This window comes from Mandrillus leucophaeus, unplaced genomic scaffold (genome assembly GCF_000951045.1).
Source record: "Mandrillus leucophaeus isolate KB7577 unplaced genomic scaffold, Mleu.le_1.0 Scaffold188, whole genome shotgun sequence".
Classification (NCBI taxonomy): Eukaryota; Metazoa; Chordata; class Mammalia; order Primates; family Cercopithecidae; genus Mandrillus; species Mandrillus leucophaeus.
Genome location: NW_012101898.1, coordinates 2,957,095 through 2,984,594, shown reverse-complemented (window position 1 = coordinate 2,984,594; position 27,500 = coordinate 2,957,095). Strand labels below are relative to the sequence as shown.

Here is a 27,500-nt window from a genome sequence, read left to right as displayed (position 1 = left end):
CGTCACCATGCAACTCCACGTCGCCTCCTAACGTTACCATGCAACTCCACATCACCTCCTAATGTTACCATGCAACTCCACATCACCTCCCAATGTTACCAGGCAACTCCGCCTCACCTCCTAACATTACCATGCAACTCCACATCGCCTCGTAACATTACTATGCAATGCCACCCTCCAGCAAGCAGGGACCTAGGATGGCCTGGGCCGTTCCCACCATCCCTACACCCACCTTCAACAGCACAGTCTTGCCATTTACAGCCAAGAGATCACCCCTTTCTGAGGAAGAACAGAAATGGACAGGGCTAGGGGTGTAGAATGGGTGAGCAGGAGGAAAACAGAAGGGGAGGGAAGATGCCACCCACTGCAAAGCTCAGCAGGGAGCAGGACGGGGCGTCTGAAGGGAACAAATGCATGGCTTCTCCCCGTGATCCTGAAAGCATTTGTTGTTGGCTTTTTTAAAAACTCAGATAATTACAGCCGTGTTCCTCAGTGAAGAAACTATTCCCTATTGCAGCAACTAGGCGTTGTTTCTATGGGAGTGATTAATCTCAAAACATATTCCTTAAAGGAGCAACTCTGGTGTCCCGGGGCCCCTGGAAGTTGCACGGGACAGGTGGACATACCTGCTAGCATCAGGGCTCGGATGCAGTCCGTTCGACCCTGCATGGCGGCTTTCATCAGAGCGGTGAACCCAAACGCGTTTCTCCTTTCAAGGTCAAGACCGGGAAAATAGTTCAACAAGTAGTTAGTGATGATAGCGTGCCCTGTAAAGAGAAGTGTACACGTGTATTGGTTCCCACTTCCACAAAATGTGCTGATTCCAGCCAGGCCTTCCTAGAGGGAGAAAGAAACACCGAGTCAGCCCTGGGCCAGCCAGTCTGCTGTGTGAGTTTTTCTCGGACCCAAGATAGAATTCTCCCGGAGCCCAGGAAACAGAGGAAAGCAGAGGGCACCGCCCTGGCTGCAGCACTGCTGTTTTGGGTTCTTGCGGGTCTCCTTCCACAAAGCACTTGCGGGAGGAGCTGTCCCATCACACTGTTGGGAGTGGACGTGGGGGGCAGGGACTCTGCGGGTAGGTAGGGAGCTCAGCCTCAGACAGCCAACGCGGGCAGGCAGCCTCAACTCCCAGCAGCAGACGCCCGTGCAAACAGATGCAAAGCTGCAAATGAGCTTCAGAACCACTTCCAAGTGCTCCGGAGCTGCAGGGAGGAAAAAGTCATCATCACAGCAATAGGACAGTGCCAATTCACGCTGGCACCCTCTGTTCCCACCCAGAAGCGGCAGTCTCTCTCTCTCCACCTGTACCCGCCACCCCACCTTCCCCCCCGCCGCCGTCTCTCTCTCTCTCTCTCCTTCTCTCTCTCTCTCTCTCTCTCTCTCTCCACCTACCTACCCCACACACATCCCACAGAGTGTCGCAGGCAAGGCCCTCAGCTATAAAGCAAAGCAGGTAAGGAGATTTCTTAGAGAACACAGATTTCTCCCCTTTCTCACCTTGCACCTCCAAAAAGGATCTAACTTTCTGCTCATTCCCAGGCACGCCCATGGTGCTCTCAGTTAATGGTGCATAAGGAGACCATCAGAGCAACAGTGCTGTTTCCAGAATTCACCCAAGGAAAACCAAAATGGAGTGGGAGAGCATCCTCTCAGGTCAACTGTCCATGCCGCCTGATGCCAGCTAGCCCATAGGTCCTTGTGTGCGTATACCTCCCCCACTTGAGTGCCCTGGAGCAGGGTCAGTCCCAGCCTTGGCACAGTCGGCACGGGGGGCCACATGACTCTCAGTTGTGGGGACTGCCCTGCGCACTGCAGGATGCTGGGCAGATCCCTGGTCTCTACCCCAATAGATGCCAGTAGCAACCACCCCCACTCCCGCACAGGTTGTGACAACCAAAACTGTGTCCAGACACTGCCAAATCACCGTCAGTGGGGCAAGAACACCGCAGGTGAGAACCACTGTCCCCAAAGCTCAGACCTCATTCCTTCATGATCAACCACAGCTGGTGGAAAGAGCTTCCGCTCTCCCTCCACTGCACCCTCCCCTTACCTCCCACCTCCATCCAGGCCCCTGCTGATGAGGTCTGAACTCCTTGGGAACATGAGCAGTCTGCCCGAGTCTCTCCTCCCGAACCCCAAGGGAGGTGCTGGGTACCCAGTTCCCATCTTTTTTGTTTATTTAAGAGATGGAGTCTCTCTCTGTCACTCAGACTGAAGTGCAGGAGCACGATCATAGCTCACTGTAGTCTGGACCTACTGGGCTCAAGAGATCCTCCCTCCTCAGCCTCCCAAGTAACTGAGCTCACGGGCGAGCACCATCATGCCCAGCTAATTAAAAAAAAATTTTTTTTGTAGAGATAGGATCTCCTAACGTTGCCGAGGCTGGTCTCAAACTCCTGCATTCAAGCAATTCACCTGCCTTAGCCTCCCAAAGTGCTGGGATTCCAGGCGTGAGCCACTGTGCCTAGCCACAGTCCCCCATCCTGATGCACAGGGGATGCAGCGTTCAGAAATCCCCACGTATTCGTTCCAACTCCAGCGTGTTCCTTTCAGCCTCCACTGTTGTAGCTGCAGGGGCCTCATGGACATTTCTATGCACTCTCTTCTTAACTTGGTATCACCTCTCCCCAGGAACCCCTGAATCACGGAGAAGCCGGGCTCAGGGCCCAGACTCCCCACAGGCATCTGGTTTGCACAGAAACTTCCAATGGGTGGCACTGCCTGAGATTTGGGATGGGAGAGAGGTGGCAAGGACATTACTCTGGGGTCGGGCAGGCATGAGACCTGAGGTGCCTCCCCAGCCCAGTCCACCTCTGCAGACAGAATACCAAGTGAGCATGAGGCTGCGGAGCTTCCAGCATTCCCCACTGCGGCTGAGATTCCAGCAGGCAGGGCTGGGTGCCCTTGATCTCTGCTCCCCCAGCCCCTTCAGTTCAGCAAATCCAATATGAAACCCTCCGATATATCAAGTGGCTTCTCTCTCCCCAGTCACACCCTGAGGGATAGTACTGCCGGGGCTGGAACCCAGTTTCCCTCTTTGAGGGCCACTCTGGGCTGCTGCCCCACCAGTATGAAATCCTGTGGGTTTGCTCTCCATCAATCCAAGCGAAGAAGGAACGGGCAACCAAAATCAGGAGTGAACTCTCCTGAGGAGCAAGCTCGCCATTGACCTCAGCCCATCTCCTTTTCACATTTCACCACAAATGTGAAAAGGGGAACCTTGTATCTTTTTGAAAAAGAAGCCCTGATGAGTTTAACAGTGTTCGAGTTATAAGTAGGAAACAAAGGGTACGATCCCCTCGCTGTGTGACTCACAGCCAGTCGCTGGTGCTTTTTTGACTCATTTACACCACATTGCCCTCCCTCGTCCTTTACTATGTGTGGGGAGGGGATAAGGCCAGCTGTCAGGTACCCAGAGCTGCTGAATTACTCTAAACTGGGCGGTGGTGTGGGAAGCTGGGGGAATCCTTTGATCTCAGTTTGGTTTATGGTCCAGTTAAATGCTTGGCGGCACCTGTCAGTTAGATTTAGCCAGGGTCATAGTAAAACGAATTGCAATTCGTTTGGAGCCATTTCTTTAAACTGAAATAGCGTGTCCGTCACAATCTTCAGCAGGATGTTCCTTTGCACTGATATATCCTAAGCGCTTTGAATAGGTGGAAAGAGGAAAAATTGAAAGTCTACAAAGCAAACTGCCCATTATACAGATCTGTTCTGCATATTATGTTGCGTTCAGAAAAACCAACATGCAGCCAGCTCGTTCTGACTATAGGCCTGAGCTTTTCATGATCCAAGAAATCACGCCCTGCTTCCCACGGGTTTTCCCAGGATGGCAGAATAATACCTCTCATCACACAGATGACCCCATTCAATGGAAATCAAAGGTGGACCCAATACTTCTAAGAATGTATAAGTATCAACCTTTATTCTCTAAAAACAATGATGAGTAACCAAATGGAGCTTTCCTTTTCTATATATATATGAGACATACAGCCTTCCTTGCACGAGGGAACCCAAACACACGCCATATTGAAATCTAGTTTAAGGCCAGGCGCAGTGGCTCACTCCTGTAATCTCAGCACTTTGGGAGGCCGAGGCAGGCAGATCACTTGAGGCCAGGAGTTCGAGACTAGCCTGGGCAACATACTGAAACCCTGTCTCTACTGAAAATACAAAAATTAGCTGGGTATGGTGGTGCATACCTATATTCCCAGCTACTCAGGAGGTTGAGGCAGGAGAATTGCTTGAACGTGGGAGGTGGAGGTTGCAGTGAGCTGCGATCACGCCACTGAACTCTAGCCTAGGTGACAGTGTGAGACTCTGCCTCAAAAAAAAAAAAAAAAAAAAGTCTGGTTTGAGCCCAGTCCAACTTGGACATTATGGAATCTGACTCAATTCCTGAAATCCTCAGAGAAGCCCTTTTAAAGGGTAGGCTCACCTAGAGAACCCCAGAACACCCCCTCTCCCCCAGTGAGCCCTACCCTGCTTAAGAGAAGGTGACAAGTGACCCAGGGAGGAAGTGAATTTCAATGAAATTGCATCACTCGGACACAGTGTAGACAATGAGCTCAGTACTGAAGACAGCTGGCTCTGAGAACAGCCAGGTTCAAGGGCCAGGCCTGCCACTCAGAATCTGGGTGGCTTTTGGCAGTCAGCTTTTCCACATCTGTAAAATGAGGGATAATATTGACCTCCCATTTGTGAAAATTACAGGAGACAATATGTGTAAACGGTGACCAGCAGAATAGAAAAATCCGGAAGAAAAATTCTGAGTAATCTAGGCAGGCACTCCACTCTCAAGGGGCCAGAACGTGTTCCCCTCTCCTTAACCCGCTGGCTGTGTGCAATGACTTCCCGTGAAAGACTATTACACGGAAACGGGGGAGGAGGGAGAGAACCTCCCAGGGAGAAACCTGCTAACATGACCTCAGCCAGGGGACCAAGGCCAACATTATCAGCGATGGGTCAGGTTGGTAGTGTGTCTCCTGGTGCCATGTGTTGAGAATGGCCCTTTATCAGGGGCCTTCCTCTAAAAACTCATAACTCCAGTCTCATCACAAGAAAAGCATCAGACACATCCAAATTAAGGAACATTCTGCAATGTACCTGACCAGTCCTCCTCAAAACTGTCAAGGTCGTGAAAAACAAGAGAAGTCTGAGAAGCTCACAGCCAAGAGGAGCCTGAGGAGCCATGAGTGCTAAATGCCACATGTGATCCTGCAACAGAAAAAGGAAATCCGGGAAATGCTGAGGAAATCTGAATAAAGAATAGACTTCAGTTAATAATGGTGCATTGACACAGGTCCATTCATTGTGTCCAACGCATCACAGACGTCAGATCTTAACAACAGAGGAACTGGTGTGAGGCACACAGGCATTCTCTGTACAGTGTTTGCAGTTTCTCTGTAAGCATAAACTATTCTCAAATCAAAAGTTTATTTTAAAAAAGAGGAGACAGGCCTGGCGCAGTGGCTCACGCCTGTAATCCCAGCACTCTGGGACGCCGAGGTGGGTGGATCACGTGGCCAAGAGATCAAACCATCCTAGCCAACATGGTGAAACCCCGTCTCTACTAAAAATACAAAAATTAGCTGGGAGTGGTGGCGGATGCCTGTAATCCCAGCTACTGGGGAGGCTGAGGCAGGACAATCACTTGAACCCAGGAGGTGGAGGTTGCAGCGAGCAGAGATCACACCAGTGTACTCCAGCCTGGGCAACAGAGCAAGACACTGTCTCAAAATAAATAAATAAATAAATAAAAATTAAAATTAAAAAAGGGGAGAACTAGCCCAGAGCTATTCAAAATGAGTGCAAGGTTGGGACGATGATTCACGGCTGGCTGTGTAGCCTGGTGTGGGGCCTCTCCACCCTGGACCCGAGGCTCTCCCAGTGGTGGGGAGCTCACCAGGAGACCACGGGAGCATTCAGGAAGCAGAGATGGAGCCCAGCCCCCAACCCCGGGTGGGCAGGAGGAGGGAGAGGAGTGGTTGATTCAGAGAGCTCCTAAATGAGTGGATGGACAGGTCTGTGGTATGCAAAAGAGGAAAGCTGGAGATGACGCCTGGCCCCGCCACGCCCCTGGTTCTGCTCTACATGGATGCCAAGGTGCCTTTATTGGGAGATACACAGAGGTGGACACCCACGCCACCCGGGGCCGACCGGCTTCTCAGCCTGGCCCAACAGCCCTCCTGTGCTTCCGGGCTGACTCCTCCCCAGGCCCCATGGGGAAAATGTTAAACTTTTCATATGGAAGTCACCTACCTCAGGCAAACTCCTCCCCAGGATGACTCATCTTCAAGTTCACAGAGGGAACAGAAACTACCAGAAGGGAAGTCCCTCGGCTTTCCCCCGTCACCCCCCACACTGCCCACATTCATGGGCCTCCGAGAAGGAAAAGTGAAATCCTGAGCCCTCCAACGGACTGAACCAGCCCCCTCCTGGCCAAGGAGACCCCCGAGAACCCTTGAAAACTGACTCCCGGCTATGACAGGATGGAAGGGCGATGCGCCTGTTATACCCATTCCTTGCTAACCACCGCGAGGCTTCCTTTCTAAGGCTAAACAGAAACCAGCCAGTTCTAAAGACTCCTCCACTGATATAAACCAACCGCCTGATGCTGCCCCGCCCTTCTGTGATTTGGACAAAACAACCGATCAGCATTCCACCCTCGATCCTGCTAACGCTGTCGCTTTTTGAACACAGGTCCCAGGGAGAGGCACGGAGCTCGACTGCACATGTGCATGTTTCTCCTCTCATCAATATTCAATGCTTCTCCCATAACTTACAGAATGTGTGTATTGAGCCACCTCGTTCACACGCATTGTTCTTCTGTCTTGTTCTTCTGCCCCTGGAAGGGTCTGTTTCTGGCTTCTGGCCAGAGGCTCTGCTTCCCTGCCACAACGGCCACCCTGCAGGCTGTAACCCTTTATGAGTAGAAAGCTCTTCTTTCCAAGTTTATGAACCTCGTCAGTCCTCAGTTCACATTTCCTACAGAAAACGCAGGGGATTCTCCTCTTGCTGAAAGAGGCGCATCCCTGCTTCTCCCCTCCTGTGCTTGACAGCCACTCCCTGCCCACTGCTATGGCATATTTATCAGATCCCTCCTGTTTCTCTTCAATCTCTCCTTCCTTGCAGACTCACTTCCCTCAGAATGCTGTTGGGGCTTAGGAAGCAATACCCCACAGTGAAGGCCTCAGAAGCAAAGGTTTCTCTCTGCCCTCCTGCGCTCCCATCTCTCAGTCCCTTCTTCCCGGAGGCCAACCATCCAAACCAGAATCCCTCTTCCCCAAGGCAGATCTTTGAAACCAGAACCCCCTTTCCCTAAAGCCAGCCATAAAACCTAAAAGTACTGCTCTAACATAAAGAAATTATCTGGCCTGCCATGTCTGACCGTAGGTCTTAAGATCCCCATTCTAGAAGCGCCATTCCCAGATGGAAGGAATGCTGCTCAGAGAAACCTGGAAGAATCTAGACAGGCAGGCCCGTGGGGTTTCCCCACTCAGTCTATTAGGAGTCCCTCTACCTGGAATATTCTGCCTGGTCTTTTTACCTGGTGACCTGATGAGCCATCCCTTCCAATGCCAGGTCTTCCCTGGTGCCCCGGCCCCACGGTGTCTCATTGCCCACATTCCCATGCACGTGTGGGGATCCCACAGCCGCCACAGCCCTCGTTACCCAATTCACAAGCCTAAAACTTCCAACTGACTGCATGCTCTGGGGTGCTGAATAAATATGCATTAGATGAAAAGGCTGAAACATTCCTACTTCTCCTTTGGGAAAAGTTTATTTATTGAAAGTATCAGGGTGGGCAAGATGGCTCATGCCTGCAATCCCAGCAGAGAGGCCGAGGCCAGAAGAGGCCAGGGAGGCTGAAGCTAGAGGATCACTTGAGCCTAGGAGTTAGATACAAGCCTGGGCAACATGGCAAGATCCCATCTCAAAAAATAAAAATAAAAATTAGCAGGGCTGGCCAGGAGCGGTGGTTCATGCCTGTAACCCCAGCACTTTGGGAGGCCGAAGGGGATGGATCACCTGCGATCAGGAGTTTGAGACCAGCCTGGCCAACATGGTGAAATGCCATCTCTACTAAAAATACAAAAAATTAGCCGGGCGTGGTGGCAGACACCTGTAATCCCAGCTACTCGGGAGGCTGAGGCAGGAGAATCACTTGAACCCGGGAGGCGGAGATTGCTGTGAGCCAAGATCACATCATTGCACTCCAGCCTGGGCAACAAGAGCAAAACTCCATCTGAAAAAAAAAAAACAGGCAACGAACACAAACTGCTCTAAAAATGGGAAAATGTTGCAGAATTGGGTTGTCTAAGACTTGACTGACTCAAGGCATTCAAATTGCAGTTCTCCAGACGAGGCCAGTAGAGGGGGCTGTTGGCTTTGAAAGTATAACATCATACCAGCCACGCGGCATGAACAGACTCCAGAAATTCTTAGCATAAGGCATTTACCATGCAGATGGCCCGGCAGGGTTAGTAGGGGAGGGCAGCATCCCTCCTCTCTGCAGAACAGGCAGGAGTCTGATGCAGGAACTGGGCAAGCCCCCACCTGGCTAAGGAGCCCTCCTGGCTGGCCAGTGGGCAGGGGTGTGGCCCTGCCATGGCCAATCAGAAGAGCTCAGAAAAGCTCGCAGGAAAAGATAAGGCAGCGTTGGGAAACCAAGACTGGCCAAGTTCTACTCTCTTGTTTGAAGCAGTACAAATTGAGAAAAAAGAAAGCACTTCCAAACAACATGAACACCACAATGAGATCACACTAAGATCGTGATCATGTGCACTGCTTAATAAAATAAGATAAATAGCATGAAGAGGCATTGTTCCTGGCTTCCGACCAAGTCATACATTCTCCTCTGAACTGGGACTCTCCCTGATTCAGCTCAGGAGCCAGGGCTCCGCAGCAGCCCAAACCCACAGCCACCCCTCGGAATCCCTGCTGTTCCATCCCCGTCTCCGGGCAGCATCCTGCCAGGCTGGCTCTCAGCACATAGCCTTCAGAATTTTACAATTAAATGCAAGAAATAACAAGCTGCAAGCACACATCAGAGGTTCCTTACACCCAAAACAAGCTTCACGGGCTCTATCCCATCACCAGCTCAAAGAGACCCCTGGCGTTTCCTCACTTCACCACGTTCATGCTGTTCTGTTAAAGCACAGCAAGGAAACAGATATAAACACACAGCTCTATCCATGGGACTCCTTATTCATTCCTTTGGTTATCTTATTTTATTTTTGTTAGAGGCGAGGTGGTGAAAGTTGAAATGACTGGCTAAATGAGATTTAGAGATTACATGAGGATTTATTTTCATACATTCTCTCCATTTACAGACCTAGTACAGATTTGGCTGTATTTTTATTGTGCATTAGATAGCAGAGGAAATTAGACTTTTTAGAGAACACTCAAATGGCAGATGAAGGCATTTGCATCCGAATTTGTGCTCATAAATGCTGCGTCGTCCAGAAACCCAGAGCTCCCAACTCCCAGACAACCAACCCAGTTGCCATAGCAAATAATATAAACATATTGCTGCTTTAAGATTTTGCTTCACCATGCTGATTCTGCTCAGTGTGACTGCCGTCTACACAAGCCATCCTCCATCACTGGTTTGGCACAGGCTTGTGACACAACCCTGGTTGGTGAGATGACAACGACACTCCTCTGGAGCCTTCTGGAAATGTTTTCCTGTGTTATAAAAGGAAATGCCAACAGGGATTTGCTCCTCTTCCTTGACATCTCCGAGTGTTGCAGCGTGAAGCCGTGGCACTTCTAGCAGCTGGGGCCAGCTTGGGACCATGAGGGAAAAGGTAAAAGAATTTCTGAGAAGGGGCTCTAGGTCCCAGCATCACCCAGCTACTCAGTGAAGCAGCCCTGCAACATCACGTGCAGATGTCCTGTGTTGCAAGAGAAGGCAGCGTCCTTGTGGTTGAAGCCAAAAGCATCCTAACAGGCACTAGGCTCAAAAGAGAGCTGGGGAAACACAACTGAAAACCAGAGTTTCGGTTCACTGTGAGTAGGGAAATACTGAAAAGACTGATCTCAGTCAGGGCTGGCAAGAACACTCTTGGTCACTCAGGGGAAAGGAGAAATCGCCACAGCTTTCTAACGGCCATTGGCAGCTGTGTACACTTAAAACAGGCACGGCCCTTGCTGAAGCAATTCTATACTCAGAGTGTGTCTGCACACTGCTTCTCCTCTTCCTTGCCCTGCTTTCGGCCTAGGAAGCTGACCTGCACCACCAGCACCTGCCCGGTTTCCACCCCAGTGAGGTTTCTGGGGTGGCTCAGCAGGAGACCAGGGTGGAAGGAGCGGGATATCCAGCCCTACCTCCCACTCCAGCCCCTGATTGGGGTTCTAGGTTGAGGCTGCCTCTCAGGTTCCAGCTTCTTGGCCTGGGTCACTCTCTGCAGAGCCCCTCCCCTTAATCCTTTCAATGTTGGTTCCCTTAACTCTACCCTTCCCCTGTAATTGACAGGCCCTCATCAAGTCCTCTGTTCAGCCCTCTGAGCACACCTGTCACTCAACATGCCTCCTGCCAGGACCCTAACACGCTCTCCTCAGAGATGCACCCCAAACCCAAGGACTTCACGACAGCGTTGCTGCCATTGGTTAACTCAAAAGTTCACCTGTCCAATAACTGGGACAGTTAAGTATACCATGGTTCATGCACTTTACACAATATCCTCTTTCCAAACAAGTATTTAGGAAGCAAGTACTTCATGTCCAAGGACTGGCCTAAGAGCCGGGTCCACCACAATGAATGAAAGCAATCAGAATGAAGCCTCCCAAACTTGAAGTCTTGGTGGGGAACTGGCAGGAGCCACACATCCCATGCAGGAAGGCAGGGCTATGAGCACCCGGGAGGGCTCAGGGACACCGATGCAGCAGGAGCTCCTAGATTAATTACTAAGTGAACAAAACCACTAAACACACAATCTTAACAGAACTAGCCTAGTCATGTGAATAAAAAGTGCACATACATACGTGCGTGTTTGGAAAGGACTGAATGAGGTCTGAAGAGGTAACTCCTGAGTGCTGATAAGGGAGCTGGAATGTTTGGGAGATTGAGAAGGGATCTTTTTCTTCCTTCCTGATACTACTTTTGTAGTCATTTTTGGCTATGAGCACATAGGCGTAGACAACTTTTGAAATTAACAAATCATCAAATAAATAAAACTGGTTATGAAATTGATTAAAATGGGACATCACCTGATTGAGCCTAAACAGCCTCTTTGGCAAAACAGCACAGGAAAGTCATGAACCGATGCTCAGCTGCTTTCCTCATTTTCACTGTAATTCCCTGATGCCTCTGCGTCTTTTCCGACAACATCTCTTCTGGGGTCTGTGACTCTGATCGTCTTCAATGTCCACTGAGAGGCGCCCTTGGCCATCATCAGACTAAAAACCTCCAAGCCCTCCATCCTCAACGTGGGGTCCCTGGGCCAGTGGCATCAGCCTCACTGGGAAACCTGTTCATCTGCTCATTCTTGGGCCCCATCCCAGGCCTATCCAAAGAAAGACTTCAGGGGCAGGGCCTGGCAGTCTGTGCTTCCACCAGACCTGTGTTAATGCTCACATGAACCAGCCCAGGTGATGCTGATGCCAGAGGCGCAAGGTTGGGAGCCAGTGTCTAAGCAACGATGCCCATGGGGATGGGGCAGCCCCTAGAGTTTCAGAAAGAAATTAAGGAAAATCTCTTCTGCACGTTGAGGCAATTAAGACACACACAAGGAAGCTTTTTAATCTGTGTGTGTTTAAATGACGTGAAGTCCCTCTCCCCTCCGCCTCCCTGTGCAACCTCAACAATTCAGTCCCAAAGCCTCAGGCAGCGGCCTAGGCTGGGTGTCCAGGGATCAGAGCCCAGGCCAGAGGGTGGGTGCACACCGAGCTGGCCACAGAGAGCTCAAGCAAATCAGTAAATAGGGGAAGATAACAAAAGCCAGTAAAAAAGAAAAAAAAAGCCAGGCCCGGTGGCTCACGCCTGTAATTCCAGCACGTTGGGAGGCCAAGGTGGGCGGATCACTTGAGGTCAGGAGTTCAAAACCAGTCTGCCCTACATGGTAAAACCCCGCCTTTACTGAAAATACAAAAAGTAGCTGGGCGTGGTGACTGGCGCCTATAATCCCAGCTACTCAGGAGGCTGAGGCAAGGGAATCGCTTGAACCTGGGAAATGGAGGTTGCAGAGAGCTGAGATCGTGCCCCCGCACCCCAGCCTGGGCGATAGAGCAACACTCAGACTAAAAAAAGAAAAAGAAAGAAAGAAAACAAGAAGACAAAATACATTATAATAATGATTTTATTTAAATGTAAAAGGCAGAGTAAACCCATCTAGGCATCAAATCATGAACAACAGTTAACTCTGGAGAGCAGAACTGGAGGAGGGCTGAGAGGGAGGTGCAGGAGATATTCACCCGGAAGTTCCTTGCTCATGTGGGGTTACTTTCCTCCCAAACACTCTGTATTGTATTTTAAAATCAGACTCCAAGAACATCAGCCAGGCCAAGTGGAGGACGCAGGATAACGGCTGAGGCCTCTGCTCGCCTCCTCCTGTCCACCCAGGCAGGTTGCCAGCTGTGACGCTGCCCTCAGGACAGCCCGGACCCTTGTCCACACCCCGGACATCCAATCCTGCTACTTGACTTGGACTCCAGCTCTGTCTGGCAGCCTGGGTCCCCCCGGGTGGGCCGGCCCCCAGGAGAGCTGAGAACACAGGAATCTTTGCTCCTACCCAGCTTCCCACCTGCCACAGTCTGCATGTTTCTCTCCTCCGAAATTGCTGTGCGAAAATCCTGTACCCAGGTCGATGCTACAGCAGGTGGCTTTGGGAGGTGATTAGGTCCTGAGGGAGGGGGTCCTCGCGGTGGGATTAGTGCCCTCACAAAAGAGGCCCCGGAGAGCTCCTTATTTCCTTATGGCAGCCTGAGAAGCTGAAGACACCATCCGTGACCAAAGGCAACAGAGAGAAGCCAGGAGTATGACTAGAACCATCAAGGAACACCACCCTATTTCTGTTTCTTAAGTAAGATGGCAGAGACAGGCCCCTGTTGATGGGGAGGATGAGGTATTACACCTAATTCAGTGAACCCTGCAAAACTCCGGCAATGCCCCACAGATAGAAGGGCAGAAAAGGAGAGGTGGTCTATGGGGATGCTTTGAGACCCACCGATGACATCTTGCAACACCCTAGGCACGAGGCCAGGCAGGGCACTAAGCTCCCGATGCCACCTTCCCCCTAAGGTGCCACCAGGCAAAGAGTGGGGGCTCCTCCTTGGTTGTTACAGCCTCCCCTGCCACACTCAACTCGGAAGTAAAACTACACAGCGCAGGAGGGGAGTGGCTGTGGGGCCTGCACCTGGTCTCGAATTCTTCCCGCCATGCCACAGGCTGCTGGGCGTGGAGCCTGGAAAGCAGCTGGAGCCCCTTCCTCCTCTCTTTGCCAGAGCGCCCTCCAATCTCCAAGAGGACCTGTGTCATCCTTGACTTAAAATAAACCGGAGAAGGATGAGCGCAGTCCCAGCAGAAGGATGAGCAAGCCAGAAAAAAACAAAAACAAAAAACTCTGGATCAGTGTAAAGACAGTGAGATTCAAAAAGAAGGCGGCTGGGCTACAGGATCAGGGCAGCATCTTCATCTGAAATAGATTGATTGCTCCCTGGTTGTCTCGTGCCTACGAAACAATTTAAAAAATGAAATTGGTTTATTGCAAGAAGCAAAAGAAAATTTTTCAAATTTTAACAATCCATATTCTTAGAAAAATTCAGTAGGTCACTGATTCAGTGAAAAACATAAGCATTTGTGGAAAGGGAAGCAATTTGAAATCTGGAGAGACGGCATGAAGTTAAAAAAAATTGAACTGCGTTTTTGAATACAGTGTATAAGACCAATAACTTTTGGTGGAATATATTGGAAGAAAACAATCACAAAGAAATAACGGGCTTTTACTTAGCAGGTCTGATGTTGGTAGCAGTGGTGGTATGCTAATTTCTGACTCTTTGGTAAAATAAACAAATAAATAAACAAACAAACAAACTATCCATAGCTGGAAACTGAGCTAATGAGGTGACTGGGTCTCTTTTCCCTCCAGGAAAGTGCTGGTGCTGGGTGCTGGGTGCTGGGTTCTGGGTGCTGGGTGCTGGGTGCTGTCCAGGGGACCCTCTGGGAGTACTTACTTCCTAGGCGGCTCCACAACTCTACGGGCATAGAAGTTAAGCTGTAAAACTGATTGTCTACAGCAAGGCAATGGCACTGTATCTGGTAGAGATATAATTTACTTCCTGTTATAGCTCAGGCGGCTATAACAAAATATCATAGACTGGATGGCTTAAACAACAGACATGTATTTCTCACAGTTCTGGAGACTGTGAAGTCGAAGAACAAGGCACCAACAGATTCCTTTGCTGATGAGGCTCCTCCTCCCGGTTTACAGGCAGCTGTCTTCTCACTGTGTCCTCACATGGTGGGGAAAGAGCGAGCTCCGGTCTCTTCCTCTTCTTATAAGGACACTAATCCCATCATGGTGGCCCTACTCTCATGACCTCATCTAAACTTAATTACTTCCCCAAATCCCCCCCTTCTAATGCATCATATTGGGGGTTGGCGTTTCAACATATGAATTTGACAGGGGGGACATAAACATTCAGTCTATAACATCACCTTATAGAAAAGATAACCCACAACATTATATTATATTGCTTTATAGGATATTAACCAGTTTTGCATCTATTAGCAGATGTATTTCAGCATTTGTGACTGCCTCTATGTGCCTGTTCTTCAAATTTTCTTTGAACTGGCCTTAACTAATTACTAGCCCATCACTAATTAATGAGTTTTCACTTTCTATCCACCTAACAGTCAAGTTTTAAGCTTTTGAAAATTATCCTTTAGTATCACCATTTTGTGCACATCTGTCACAGGACAGGAAAATGAGTAAATGCCTTGTGATTGCAGCAAACCAGGTTTCTTGCTGACAAAGAATGGGGAGAAGCATATAGAGGGTGAAGAGGAGGAAGACTATGGTGTTGCATTTGGATTGGAGGTATCCTTATTTTTAAAATTTTTTTTCTAACTCTGCTCACTGAAATGCCTAGAAGCAATAACATTTAGTGCAAATGAGCACAGCTAGAGGCCAGATTTTGGTTTCTAAACACCATTCCCCACCAAAAAAGAGCTATCATTCCTTGAAGATACAGCTGGTTGCAGATGGGTACTGGGAAAGTCCAGGGAGAATGTGGAACACTTTGGTGTGCCATAAATCAAGAAAATACTCAAAACTCACAGAAACATGACAAAAAGACACTGAAGCCATCTTCAGGGTTACCCACTGGCTAGGTTTGGGATAACTTCAGCACTGAAAAGAACAAAGGTGTTATTGAAGTAGAACACGCAACATTTTTTAAAAATGAGTAATGGTACTGAAAAAAAGGGTGGGGCTAAAGGAAAGCTCTTCTTTATAGAAAAATATCAGATAATAAGTGTAAAATAAATGATTCAGAAAAGGATTATCAAGGGCAAAAATTGGTGGGGAGACAGGATATTTATACAATCTCTAAGTATCATCTTGCAGATTACTTCTTAATTACAGAGGGGAAATATCTGCCTTTAAAATGGAGAAATGTGGTGATTCTCACAGTAAGCAGTTCATCAAATTTTAGCATCACCCACATCAGGACAAACTGGCGGTATGTGTTCCTGATCAGACACACCAAGGATATAGCACGGCCAATGCCATATTCTTGCCAAAAATATACACTGTGCTCCAGACTCTGAAGAAACAATCATGGGTGAATACGAAATCAAAACACCTGCAAATAGGCAAGACTTTGGGAACTACCTCATGAGTATCAAAGCACAGCTATTATCTCTAACACACAAAGAGCTCTGGCAGATCAGTAAGAAAAGAAATCCCTTCTTATCGTACAGTCTCATACCGTCATGACCTAATCCATGTCCCAGCTCTCTCACCAGCAACACCCGTCCCTCATCTGTATTTCTAGCAGGGACCAGATTTTGGAGCTCCATCTCTTCCTGACTTGCCATGAGACCTCTTTACTTAGAGGTCTCAGAGCATTTCAAAGTTATGATAGCCAGCTCAAAACCAGTGTTCCTCCCATTCCTCTTCTTTTACTTGTATGCCTTTTGCAGTTGGTGTTATCCCCTGTCCCAAAGCCCAAGGCCATCCTAGATCCCCAGCTCTCCTCAATGGCCCACATCACCACCACCGCCACCTGTGTTTCCAGCCACACAGCTCCCGGCCCTTCCCTGTGCTCTGAGCCCTCTGCTGGGCCCCCAGGATCCTCTCACCCCGTCACCACTCACACAGCCTCACGCTACTGAAATACATTCTCTTGCACTGTGCTTAGACTTTTAATGGTCTGGTCCCCGTCCTCCCCTCATCTCTCCTAGACACATGCCATCCTACAGCCATGCCCACCTACACTGTCCCTAAGACTCGCCATTCCTGAGAACTGCCCGGCTCCCTCTCTGCCCCAGCTCAAACCCCCTTCTTGCAAGACCTCTAGCCTTCAGGCTAGATGGAGTGTTCCTGTCCCACAGCACCGAGCTCCAGCAGACAGATGGTGCCGGGCTTCGCGTCTGTTTCTCTGTCCCATGAGCTGCAGAATTACTCAAGGATGGGGCTGCCCTGTACTTCTGTATCCTTGGTCCCTGACATGGCAGCTGGCCCACGAGAGGAAATGAATCACTGAATGCCTTACAAAGCCTTTTCACACTCTTACTAGGCTTTCAAAGCCTGGAATCCTCCATGGAGGTGATGCCTCACGCTCCGAAACCTGAGGAGGTGAACACATGTTAGCGCAGCCCCTAGCCCTTTCTAAGTTTGGAGAGTTCCCCACTCTATTCGTCTTGATTGAAAAGTGGGGTGCCCAGACCACTCCCACCATGGGGGATGAAACTGTCAAACACTGGTTTTTCCAGCCTCCCTGGCCCCCCACCCATCAGATCCACCCAGGGTGGCTTTGGTACAGGGGCTTGTGAAGCAACAAGGGACAAGGAGGTCTCCCTTTGGTGACAGCAACAGCTGTTTCCCAACCATAATCAACATACAGTGTGGTCCGGGGCACTTCCTCCAGTTTCCAGGCCCTGAGTGGGATTCTCAACAACCCCTGACAACCATGTGAGCTTCCCCTGCTTCCCTCAACACACAAGCGCCTGTCCTTCCTGGCTCAGCCGCAGGCAGCTTCTTTGCTTGCAACTGAGAACCTGACCAATGAAACAGACAGAATCTTTGGAGGCCAAGAAATTTGAAAGGGGTCAGTGATAAACCTGGTCAAGACCACTGTTCCAAATGAAGTGTAATTATGAAGAGGCAAGCATAGGTTTCATGTCAGTCCTCAAAAAAATGTCTGGATACAATTCCAAAGGAGGAGAGCCGCAATGCACTTGGCAACACTGACATAAGCGCCGTCCTCTCGATGACTATCATGGGCTGAGGGCCACGTGCTTGGATACCCACTCACAAGAGGCTCCCACTAATTTCGTCTCAGCTTGTTACACGGATACTCTAACAGCTCTCAGAAACAGTTCCTGGCATTTCTTTAATTCTACAGGTAAAGTGCAAGGTCACCTTCTACACGTGTCTACTTTCATGATTAACTATTACCGAGACACACGACTGTGTCTCTTCCACTGGTGGGTCTGCCAGCCTTGTGCCACCCCCTGTCTTTGGAGCAGGATGGCGTGTGAGGCTCCAGGTGAAGTGGTGACAAGGGTGACTTTCTGGTGCAGACTCATATTCAAAAACTTTGGACAGTATCAGAGCTTGATCTGCCCATACTGAATTCTGAACAAGTGGGTAAATGCATAGTGTCCCAAATGCACAGCTTGTGCACTCACAGCGATCAGCCCTTCCCTGGCACCCCTTGGTAGCAGGACATGGTTTCTGATCATTTCCATCCTGACTGCATCGTACCGGGAGCCCGGGCTGCCTGGGGGCGGTGCTCTGGCCACGGCTCTGGGAGGAAAGGGGGAAGCCAGCTCTTACCTGCCTGTGCAGCTGTGATTAGGGCTGTGTTCCCCTCCCTGTCCTACCAGTTGATGTCAATGTGGGGGCACTCAGCTAAGGCCACCAGGGTATATCCACAAAGCCATGGTAGCAGGCGACAATAAGGCCGGTCTAGAAATGAAGAGGGGAAGCGGGTCAGAGGGGCAGAGCCGGAGCATGGTGGGTCAGCACTGGGGACCCCAAGGGGCACCCACTACCCTCCAGGGGGCTGGACAGGGCAATGACAGGGACCTGGAGTCCCAATTCTCAGAGGTGGTTTAAAGTGAGCCAGCTGCTCGATCCTTCTCAAATGTGTGTTGAGCACTGACTCGAGTGAGGGCCTAGACGTGAAAACATCAGTGAACTGCTAAGGCCTCAGCCCTTCTGGGGTGTGCTTCCCCCAGGGAGGGAAACGCACCAACTATGGGGCTTGTAGAGAAATAAACGACAGAGCGCGGCAGACGGCGATGGGGTAAAAAAGGTGCGTACAGGGCAGGGTGCAGCTCTCTAGGGAATAGGGTGGTCAGGCTGGGCTTGGCAGAAGTGAGGTTGGGGTCTGTGCGTGAAAGAGGCAAGGCAATGGGCCACAGGGATAAAGAGAGGGGGAACGCCCCAGTAGAGGAAACAGCTCAAGCAAAGGCCCCAAGTCAGGACCGTGCCTGGTGCATCCAGGGAGCGGCCCAGCGGCCGGCGGGGCTAGAGCAGAGTGAGTGAGAAGAAGAGGAGTAACCTGGGTCCAGGAGGCAACAGGGGGTCTCAGAGGCCGTGGACAGGGCCCTGGGGACCCCCTGAGTAGGGGGAGTGTCCTGAGCCATCGGCTGCCAATCATCCGCATCCACTCTGGCTGCTGGGCAGGAAACAGGCTCTAGAAGAACAGGGTGGAAGCGGGAGCTGGTGGGAGACCACTGTGGGGCCAGGCAGGCGAGGATGGTGTCACACCAGGGTGGGGGCAGCAGTTGGGGAGGCAAATTTGGATTCTGGAAAGGAAGATTTGCTGTTAGAATGGAGGTGACGTTGAGTAGAAAAAGAGCCCAGGATGACCCCAAAGTTTTGGCCCTAGCAGCTGAGAGGATGCAGTTGCCATCAAATGAGAGAGACAGGCTATGGGACAGGGTGGGCGTGGGGACAGATGGCCGGCAGACTTCAGTGTATTGTATGATACTGTCTCTGGACAACCCAGTGGTGACGTCAGGTAGAGATGGATAGCAGCGTGGGGTCATGGAGAGAGAACCAAGCTCGATAGATACACTGAGAGTTGATTTTGTACATCTATCAATTAAATATTACCAAACGTTAAAATCCTAGCTCCCAGTGGAATGGCGCAAGAAGTGGGGCTTTGGTGGGGTGATTAAATCACAAGGGTGGAGCTCTCATGGATGGGATTAGTGTCCTATAAAAGGGACCTCAAGAGCTCTCTTGTGCCTTTTTCCTCCAAGTGAGGACGCAGACAGAAGTCTGCAGTCTGCATCCTGGAAGAGGGCCCGAGCCAGAACCCCACCGTGCTGGTGCCCTGATCCTGGGCTTCCAGCCTCCAGGAATGTGAGAAATAAATTTCCACTCTGTATAAGATCTTAGCCTTCCAGCCCCTAGAACTGTGAGGAATAAACTTCCATTATGAATAAGTACCCCGTCTATGGTGTTTTGTTGCAGCAGCCCAAGTTGACAAGGAGACTTCATAACAAAGGAAAACAGCGTAGACGCAGGTGTGAGGCTCACCGCCTCACAGACGTACATAAAGTGAGATGCTAAAATTCAACCCAGGGTAGGAGCTAATGACCAAGCAATCAAGTGTCACTCTTGGCAGTGCCAGCCACACCACCACTGCATGGGAGGCACAAAGTTTACCTTGAGAGCCACTCCACAGTGGCCCAGCCGATTTTCACCAGATTTATTTATTTATTTATTTATTTATTTATTTATTTATTTGAGACAGAGTTTCGCTCTTGTTGCCCAGGCTGGAGTGCAATGGCGCAATTTCAGCTCATTGCAACCTCCACCTCCTGGGTTCCAGTGATTCTCTTGCCTCAGTCTCTCAAGTAACTGGGACTACAGTCATGTGCCACCACACCCGGCTAATTTTGTATTTTTAGTAGAGACAGAGTTTCGTCATGTTGGTCAGGCTGGTCTTGAAATCCTGACCTCGTGATCCACCCGCCTCGGTCTCCCAAAGGGCTGGGATTATAGGCGTGAGCCAACACGCCCGGCCAATTTTTAGTAAGAGTATAATTTTTCATGGAACAATAAGAGGACTCGAGTAGCTCTGCCCACTTATCTCAATAAGGCTCCTAGTTGCCCCACAGAAGAATATTAAATCACAAATATTCACGTTTTTAAAGTTCTACAGAATACCATTGATTTTCTAACACTGACATCCATACCACGGCATAATGAACTCAGTAACTGTTGACTATGCAAAAGGGTCTTTAATACACTCTAGCTTATGCACCCTTTGAAAGAGGTCACTCCATCGATACGGTGAAATGTTTCACAATAATCTAATTTTAAATAGAAAAGAGTGGGCTGCAGGCAGGCTCTCCTTAGAAGCCACTGAGGTTTTCAGCCTCTCTGCGAACTAAGAGTTCACTGCCGCCGCCACCTCCATTCTCCCAGCTAACCTACCAGCCTGCTTTCGCATAAATGTGCCGGAAAACTTGTCATTCCACCCAGGGAGCGCCCAAAAACCGTTTTTAGCTTCTTTGGATGGAGATATTGCTCTAGTATTCTACAATTTCCTGACTTATAAATAAAACATATTGAACATAATGTAACATCTTCCTCTGCATATAATTACACAAGTAGCTCATATTTATTGCAGAAAAAGATCCAAAAATTAAAGAGAAGAAGTAAAGTTATAGACCAGACACACACATATGCCCACATTTTTCTTTAAACTAAAACAGGACCATTTGCTATATGTCTTAGTTAGGACTATATCAGCAATATCTTCACATCAATAAAAGTAACTCTGTGTCAAAATTTCTGGTAGATCCAGAGTATTCTATTCTATGTGGGGTAGAATTGTCATTATTTAACAAACCCCTATTCTCGGATACTCAGATGATCTGTTTCTCACTTTCTCATGAGTAAAACCTGCAATGAAAGCCCTGGAGCTAAGGCTTTGTGTATTTTGTTTCTTGTTTTCTCAGGAAACATCGTTAGGAGCAGGATTTCTGGATTAAAGAAAATAGGTATTTTGAAAGCTTTTAGCATATACTGCAAACCTGCCCTTCAGGAAGGTCCCAGATGGCATCTGCCTTTGCCAACCCTGACATCCAACCTGCACTTAAAGGGCTCAGGTTAAAAGGAACGCCTTCCCTAGGTGGCTACAAGAGGGACATGCTCAGGGCTCCGGAAGTATCTGGCTCCTGAATTAGGTCTCTTTCAGGACCACCCTCCCCTCCCCTCCTTCTCAACTCAACCAGGGAAGGGTTCTGCTCTGGACAGATAGCACCTCCTCCCTCCACCACACTCCTCCAGCTTCCTAAGGTAAAACTTCCCAAAATGTGCAGCAGGCACCTGCTGGCAGCCACCTTGGGAAGGCTGATATAATATTTAGAAACCTAAGAACATCACTTTTTTTTTTTTTTTTGAGACAGAGTTTTGCTCTGTGGCCCAGGCTGGAGTACAGTGGTGCGATCTTGCCTCACTGCAACCTCTGCCTCCCGGGTTCAAGCCATTCTCCTGCCTCAGCCTCCCGAGTAGCTGGGACTACAGGTGCCTGCCACCAAGCCCGGCTAATTTTTGTATTTTTTAGTAGAGACAGGGTTTTACCATGTTGGCCAGGCTGGTCTCAAACTCCTGACCTCGAATGATCTACCTCAGCCTCCCAAAGTGTTGGGATTACAGGCATGAGCCATGGCACCCGGCCAGAACATCACTTATTATATTAACAAATTCAATGAGGCCAGGTGCAGTGGCTCGTTCCTATAATTCCAGCACTTTGAGAGGCCAAGGTGGGAAGACCACTTGAGGCCAGGAGTTTGAGACCAGCCTGGGCAAGACAGTGAGATGCCATCTCTACAAAAAAAAAAAAAAATTTTAATTGGCCATACATGGTGGCATATGCCTGTAGTCCCAGCTACTCAGGAGGCTGAGATTGGAGGATTGCTTGTGCCTGGGAAGTCAAGGCTGCAGTGAGCCGAGATCACGCCACTGAACTCCAGGCTGGGTGACAAAGCAAGACCCTGTCTCAAAAAAAAATTGGGGATGGGAGGAAGATGATCATTATCTAAGGGAGTTAAAGCTCTCAACACATACACATGCACACACAGGAAACTGCATAGAAAACATCTAGAAGAACCACACCAAAATATTAAGAACAGAAGGAACATGAATGGGAGGTATGTGGTGGTTAATTTCATGTATCAACTTGGCTAGGCCACAGTACCTAGGTATTTGGTCAAACATTATTCTAGATATTTCTGTGAAGGTATTCTTTAAATGAGACTGATACTTAAATCAACAGACTTTGAGTAAAGTAGATGCCCTCCGTCATGTGAGTGGGCCTCATCCAATCAGCGGAAAACCTTAAGAGGAAAAAGGCTAGCCTCCCCACACGCTGGAAAGAAAAAACGTGACCAGCAGCACTGCCTTCGGAGTCAAACTGCAACTCTCCCCCAGATCTCCAGGTTTGAACTTGCCAGCCCCTACAATCACTCACACCACTTCCTTAAAACAAATCTCTCTCTTTCTCTACATATATGTATACACACACACACACACACACATTTCTCTGGAGACCCCTGACTAATCCAGGGTGGGTGGGGTGGTGAAGGAATATTTTGGAAGAACTACTTTCACTTTTTTTTTTTTTTTGAGATGGAGTCTCACTGTCACCAGGCTGGAGGGCAGTGACGCGATCTCAGCTCACTGCAACCTCCACCTCCTGGGTTCAAGCGATTCTCCTGCCTCAGCTTCCCACATAGCTGGGACTACAGGAGCGTGCCACCACGCCCAGCCAATTTTTGTATTTTTAGTAGAGACAGGGGTTTCACCATATTGGCCAGGATGGTCTCAATCTCTTCACCCTGTGATCCGTCCTCCTCGGCCTCCCAAAGTGCTGGGATTACAGATGTGAGCCACCCCATATGATTCTGTGCAGTTAGAATTCTTATGTAAAACAAAGCTGTATTCATGAGGAAATGATATCGTTTTAATTAACACTGAAAAAAAGCAAGCAAACACAATGTTTACATTAATAACATCCTCATTAAGAAATAGTTTTACAATAACCACTGTAAACAAATGCACACAAGAGCTGTCTGTGAAGGAAAAAGGAGGGCTGGGTGCTGCGTGAGGTCCAGCACAGTCTACAGAAGAAGAAGTGGGAGTCCACGACAGCCAGAGGAGAGACCGAGGCACCAGAGGCCCAGGGAGCCCCAGAGCCACGTGGGGCCTATGGTACCACAGTAGGGGAGCCATTATCCTGATGACCCAGAAGAAAAAGGATGTCACCGTGCTTGAGTGTGAGAAAAAACTCCAAGAACCAAGACAGTACATTTCAGATACTTAAAAATCCATTTCTATAAAACCCCATAATAACACCAGCAATAGGTCAGGGGAGATGTCTGTGTGGCTTTGTGAATGAATGCAAGAATTCTGGCCTCTAAAGAGCTACTATATTTCTAAAAGGTGGCCATGAGCTCCTGCTAACACATGTCTGATTTGCTGGGTAAACTATTTTAGGCAAGTTTCAATCATCTCAGGATATTTTAAGACAATGCAAATTAAAATCATCAGGGGTCTAAGAAAAGAATCTTGCACTGGGGACAGGGGTGGGCATCCAGGATAAACATCAATGATAGCATTTGGTCGCAGCAGCTGCAATGGCACAAGAGAGATGGATTCCCTGTGAGGAGCCGACTTCCCGGTTCAGTTCACACAGGTAATTCAGGAATACTCAGGCGGCGTGAATGAAGACTGACTCAAATGCTCCATTCTGAATGTCCTCTGGAGACAGAGCCTTACCATCTGCCATGCACGGAACATTTGTGTCCCTTCAAAATTCATATGTTGAAATCCTATCCCACACGGTGATGGTATTAGGAGATGCAGCCGCTGGGAGGTAACCAGGTCATAAGGGCAGTGCCAATGGGATTGCTGCCCTTATATAAGAGGACCCCGAGAGCTGCCTTGCCCTCTCCACCCTGTAGGGACACAGTAAGAAGGTGCTGTCTATGAACCAGAAAGCAGGCCCATGATCTTGGACTTCTCAGCCTCCAGAACGGTCAGAAATAAATCTCCATTGTTTATAAGTCACCCAGTTTACTGTATTGCATTATAGCAGCCTCAGCGGACTAAGACATCATCTAATTAAGCTATTCTCCAAACAAGATTTCAAAGGAAAGGATACTTCATACAAGTCTTAAAAATTCTAAGATCCCTCAACACCAGTTCATTGCTTCAACATATCATAGAAAAGCAGTGAGTACTGCAGCCTCAAGCCCAGCGCCACAGGCAGGAATTCTTTCCCTGGGCCTAAATGGAATGAAAGAGCATGAGAGGGAGGCCCCAGGAAGACAGGGAGTCTTCAACACATGTGGCTTGTAGAGAAGACCAAGTGTGCACATCAACCACCACTGCTGGCCTTAAATTCCACACTACGCTATGCACTGGGTGTCATACAAGGCAAACCCTTCCCGGTCAACTCTCAAGGCTGGTAAATGAATTCAGCTGCAAAGACCAGCCAGCAAACTTCCTTTCTGAAGGGTCTCCCTAGGAATTCCGATTTGTCTGCAATTTCTATGATATGACATCTATTTTCTTTTAAATACACTCCGTAAGTGTGATTGTTAGTATCTCGAACCAGATACTTTCTGGGATGTGTTGCTAGAAGTTTGGAGGGTAAAGGTCAGGTCCAGTTCTAGTGCAGAGGGGTGGCAAGTGGCAAGGGGAGAGGATTTCCTGGCCAGGAGGCAGGACCCAGCACTGCAGGTCAGACACCACCACTTCAGTCCACTGCCTCTCCAAAGCCAGCTCATAATAAAGAATCCCATGGAACATTCCGTGCACCAAACCTTAACCATGGATCAGTGTTGGGGAAAAGCGGGCGAACCACACAGACACAGGGACAACTCCACTGAGCTGCCTGGACTCAGGCAGCCCCTGTTCCAAGTGCCCTTTGGTATGTGTGTCTGAGTGTTTATTACGAAAAAAATTCCAAATATAGAGAAAAGTAAAATAGAAAGTAAGATAAGTAAGATAAACACCCATGTCTTCATCGGTTACATTAACAAAGGTCAGTATTTTGTCATAACTGCTTCAAACTTTTTAAAGGAATCCGCATTACAGAAAAAGTTGAAATGCCTTTTTGTACTTTCTTCTCCGTCCCTCCCAGAGGTGATCGCTATTTGGTGCTGCTGTGAATGCTCTGATTTTGCTTTTGCATTTTTATTACATATGCATGTATCCATAAACAATATATTTATTTATTTTTACTCATTTATTTCGAGACGGAGTTTCGCTCTGCTGCCCAGGCTGGAGTGCAGTGGCACAATCTCAGCTCACTGCAACCTCTGCCCCCCAGGTTCAAGCAATTCTCCTGCCTCAGCCTCCCAGGTAGCTGGGATTACAGTCTCCCGCCACCACGCCCAACTAATTTTTTTTACTTTTAGTAGAAACAGGTGTTCGCCATGTTGGCCAAGCTGGTCTCAAACTCCTGACCTCAGGTGATCCACCCACCTCAGCCTCCCAAAGTGCTAGGATTACAGATGTGAGCCACTGTGCCCGGCCCATAAGCGATATATTTAATAGAGAGCATTATTTCCTATTTCAAATATTTGCACAAAACGCTCTGCATGTACATTTGAGCCTGAAACTTGGTTTATTCAAGCAGTGCTGGACGTGATCTAGCCAAATCACTGGCAAACGCATTGTGATTACTATTGTGTCTCTGCATGTCCATCCATGCCCCCGAACTGATAGACACTGTGTCCAAAGTTCTGTGATTACAAACACAGAGCACTGAAATTAAAACCTTGATCTGTATCTCCTGATGCACCTCAGCTGGAAATTAATTGGGATCCTTGTCTGTGCCAGTTTTTCGACTAGGGCACTATTGACATGTGGGGCCAGATAATTCTTTATTCTGGGACGGCTGTCCCCTGTACTATACAATCCCTGGCCTCTACCCATTAGATGTCAGGAGCATCTTCTACCCTCATTTATGACAACCCAAAATGCCTCCAGACATTGCCAAATGCACCCTGGGAAGCAAAATTGCCCCCAGGAAAGAACCAGTGCTCTAAATGGACAAGCTGGGGGTAGAACATGAGCCAAAGTCCTCTCCAAAGCGGCTGTAACAACGTCAACTCCACCACTCATGGGTGAATGTTACAGTTTTCCTTCATTCTCACCAATTCCCAATACCTTTGCATTTTCACCAGTCGGATGCGTAAACACTGTTACTGTGTTTTCACTTCACATTCCCCTCATTGCCAGTAAGACTGGCTATCTTTCCATGTACCTATTGGTGGTCTGGATTTCCTCTTTGCTAAAGGATTTAATTATGTCTTTTGTCCATTTCCCATTGGCTTCTTTGTCTCTTCCTCATTGATCAGTATGAATTCTTTTTTGTTTTGTTTTTGTCTTTTTTTTTTAGACAGAGTCTCACTCTGTCACCCAGGCTGTAGTGCCATGGCACGATCTCAGCTCACTGCAGCCTCCATCTCCCAGGTTCAAGCGATTCTCCCACCTCAGCTGCCCAAGTAGCTGAAATTACAGGTGCCCGCCACCATGCCTGGCTAATTTTTGTATTTTTAGTAGAAATGGGGTTTCACCATGTCGGCCAGGCTGGTCTCAAACCCCTGACCTCAAATTATCTGCCCGCCTCGGCCTCCCAAAGAGCTGGGATTACAGGCGTGAGCTACTGCCCTTGGCTGATAATTTTAAATTTTCTAGTGGCCAAATTAATAAAAGCCAAATGAAATCCTAATAAATATATTGTATTTAACTCAACATATCCAAAATATTACCATTTCAAAACGCAATCAATAGAAAAATTTTAATGAGCTATTTTACTTTTGGGGGATGAATCTAGTGCATATTTTACACTTACAGCACACCTCAGTTGCACTGTGTTCAACAGCCACTTGGAGCTACCAGCTACACTACTGGGCAACACAACCCTGGACACTAAAGCTGGCATCAGGATGGCACTAAGATGTGGCAAAGGAGGCCCTGGGACACCAAATTTAAAGAGGCAATCCCTCTCAGGCACCACAGAGAGTAGGTGCCTCTGTCAGTGCTGCCCCTGAAGCTCTGTCGAGGGTGTTGCAATTGTTTTCTCTACACCACTTACTTTTTCATTTACCATCCCATTTCGCATTTCTTTCTTTCTTTTTTTTTTTTTTTTGAGACAGAGTCTGGCTCTGTCGCCCAGGCTGGAGTGCAGTGGCCCGATCTCGGCTCACTGCAAGCTCCGCCTCCCGGGTTCACGCCATTCTCCTGCCTCAGCCTCCTGAGTAGCTGGGACTACAGGCACCCGCTGCCTTGCCC

General features: G+C 48.8%; 1 protein-coding gene across 1 annotated transcript in view; it reads right to left on the bottom strand.

Annotated features, from left to right (window-relative positions):
* The window catches only part of ANKRD33B (ankyrin repeat domain 33B), a 157,008-nt gene that overhangs the window by 16,788 nt on the left and 112,720 nt on the right, over positions 1-27,500 (bottom strand). The window contains 3 exon segments of the mRNA XM_011978062.1: positions 627-767; positions 18,006-18,096; positions 18,099-18,137. Coding sequence (XP_011833452.1) covers positions 627-767; positions 18,006-18,096; positions 18,099-18,137 — 271 coding nt within the window.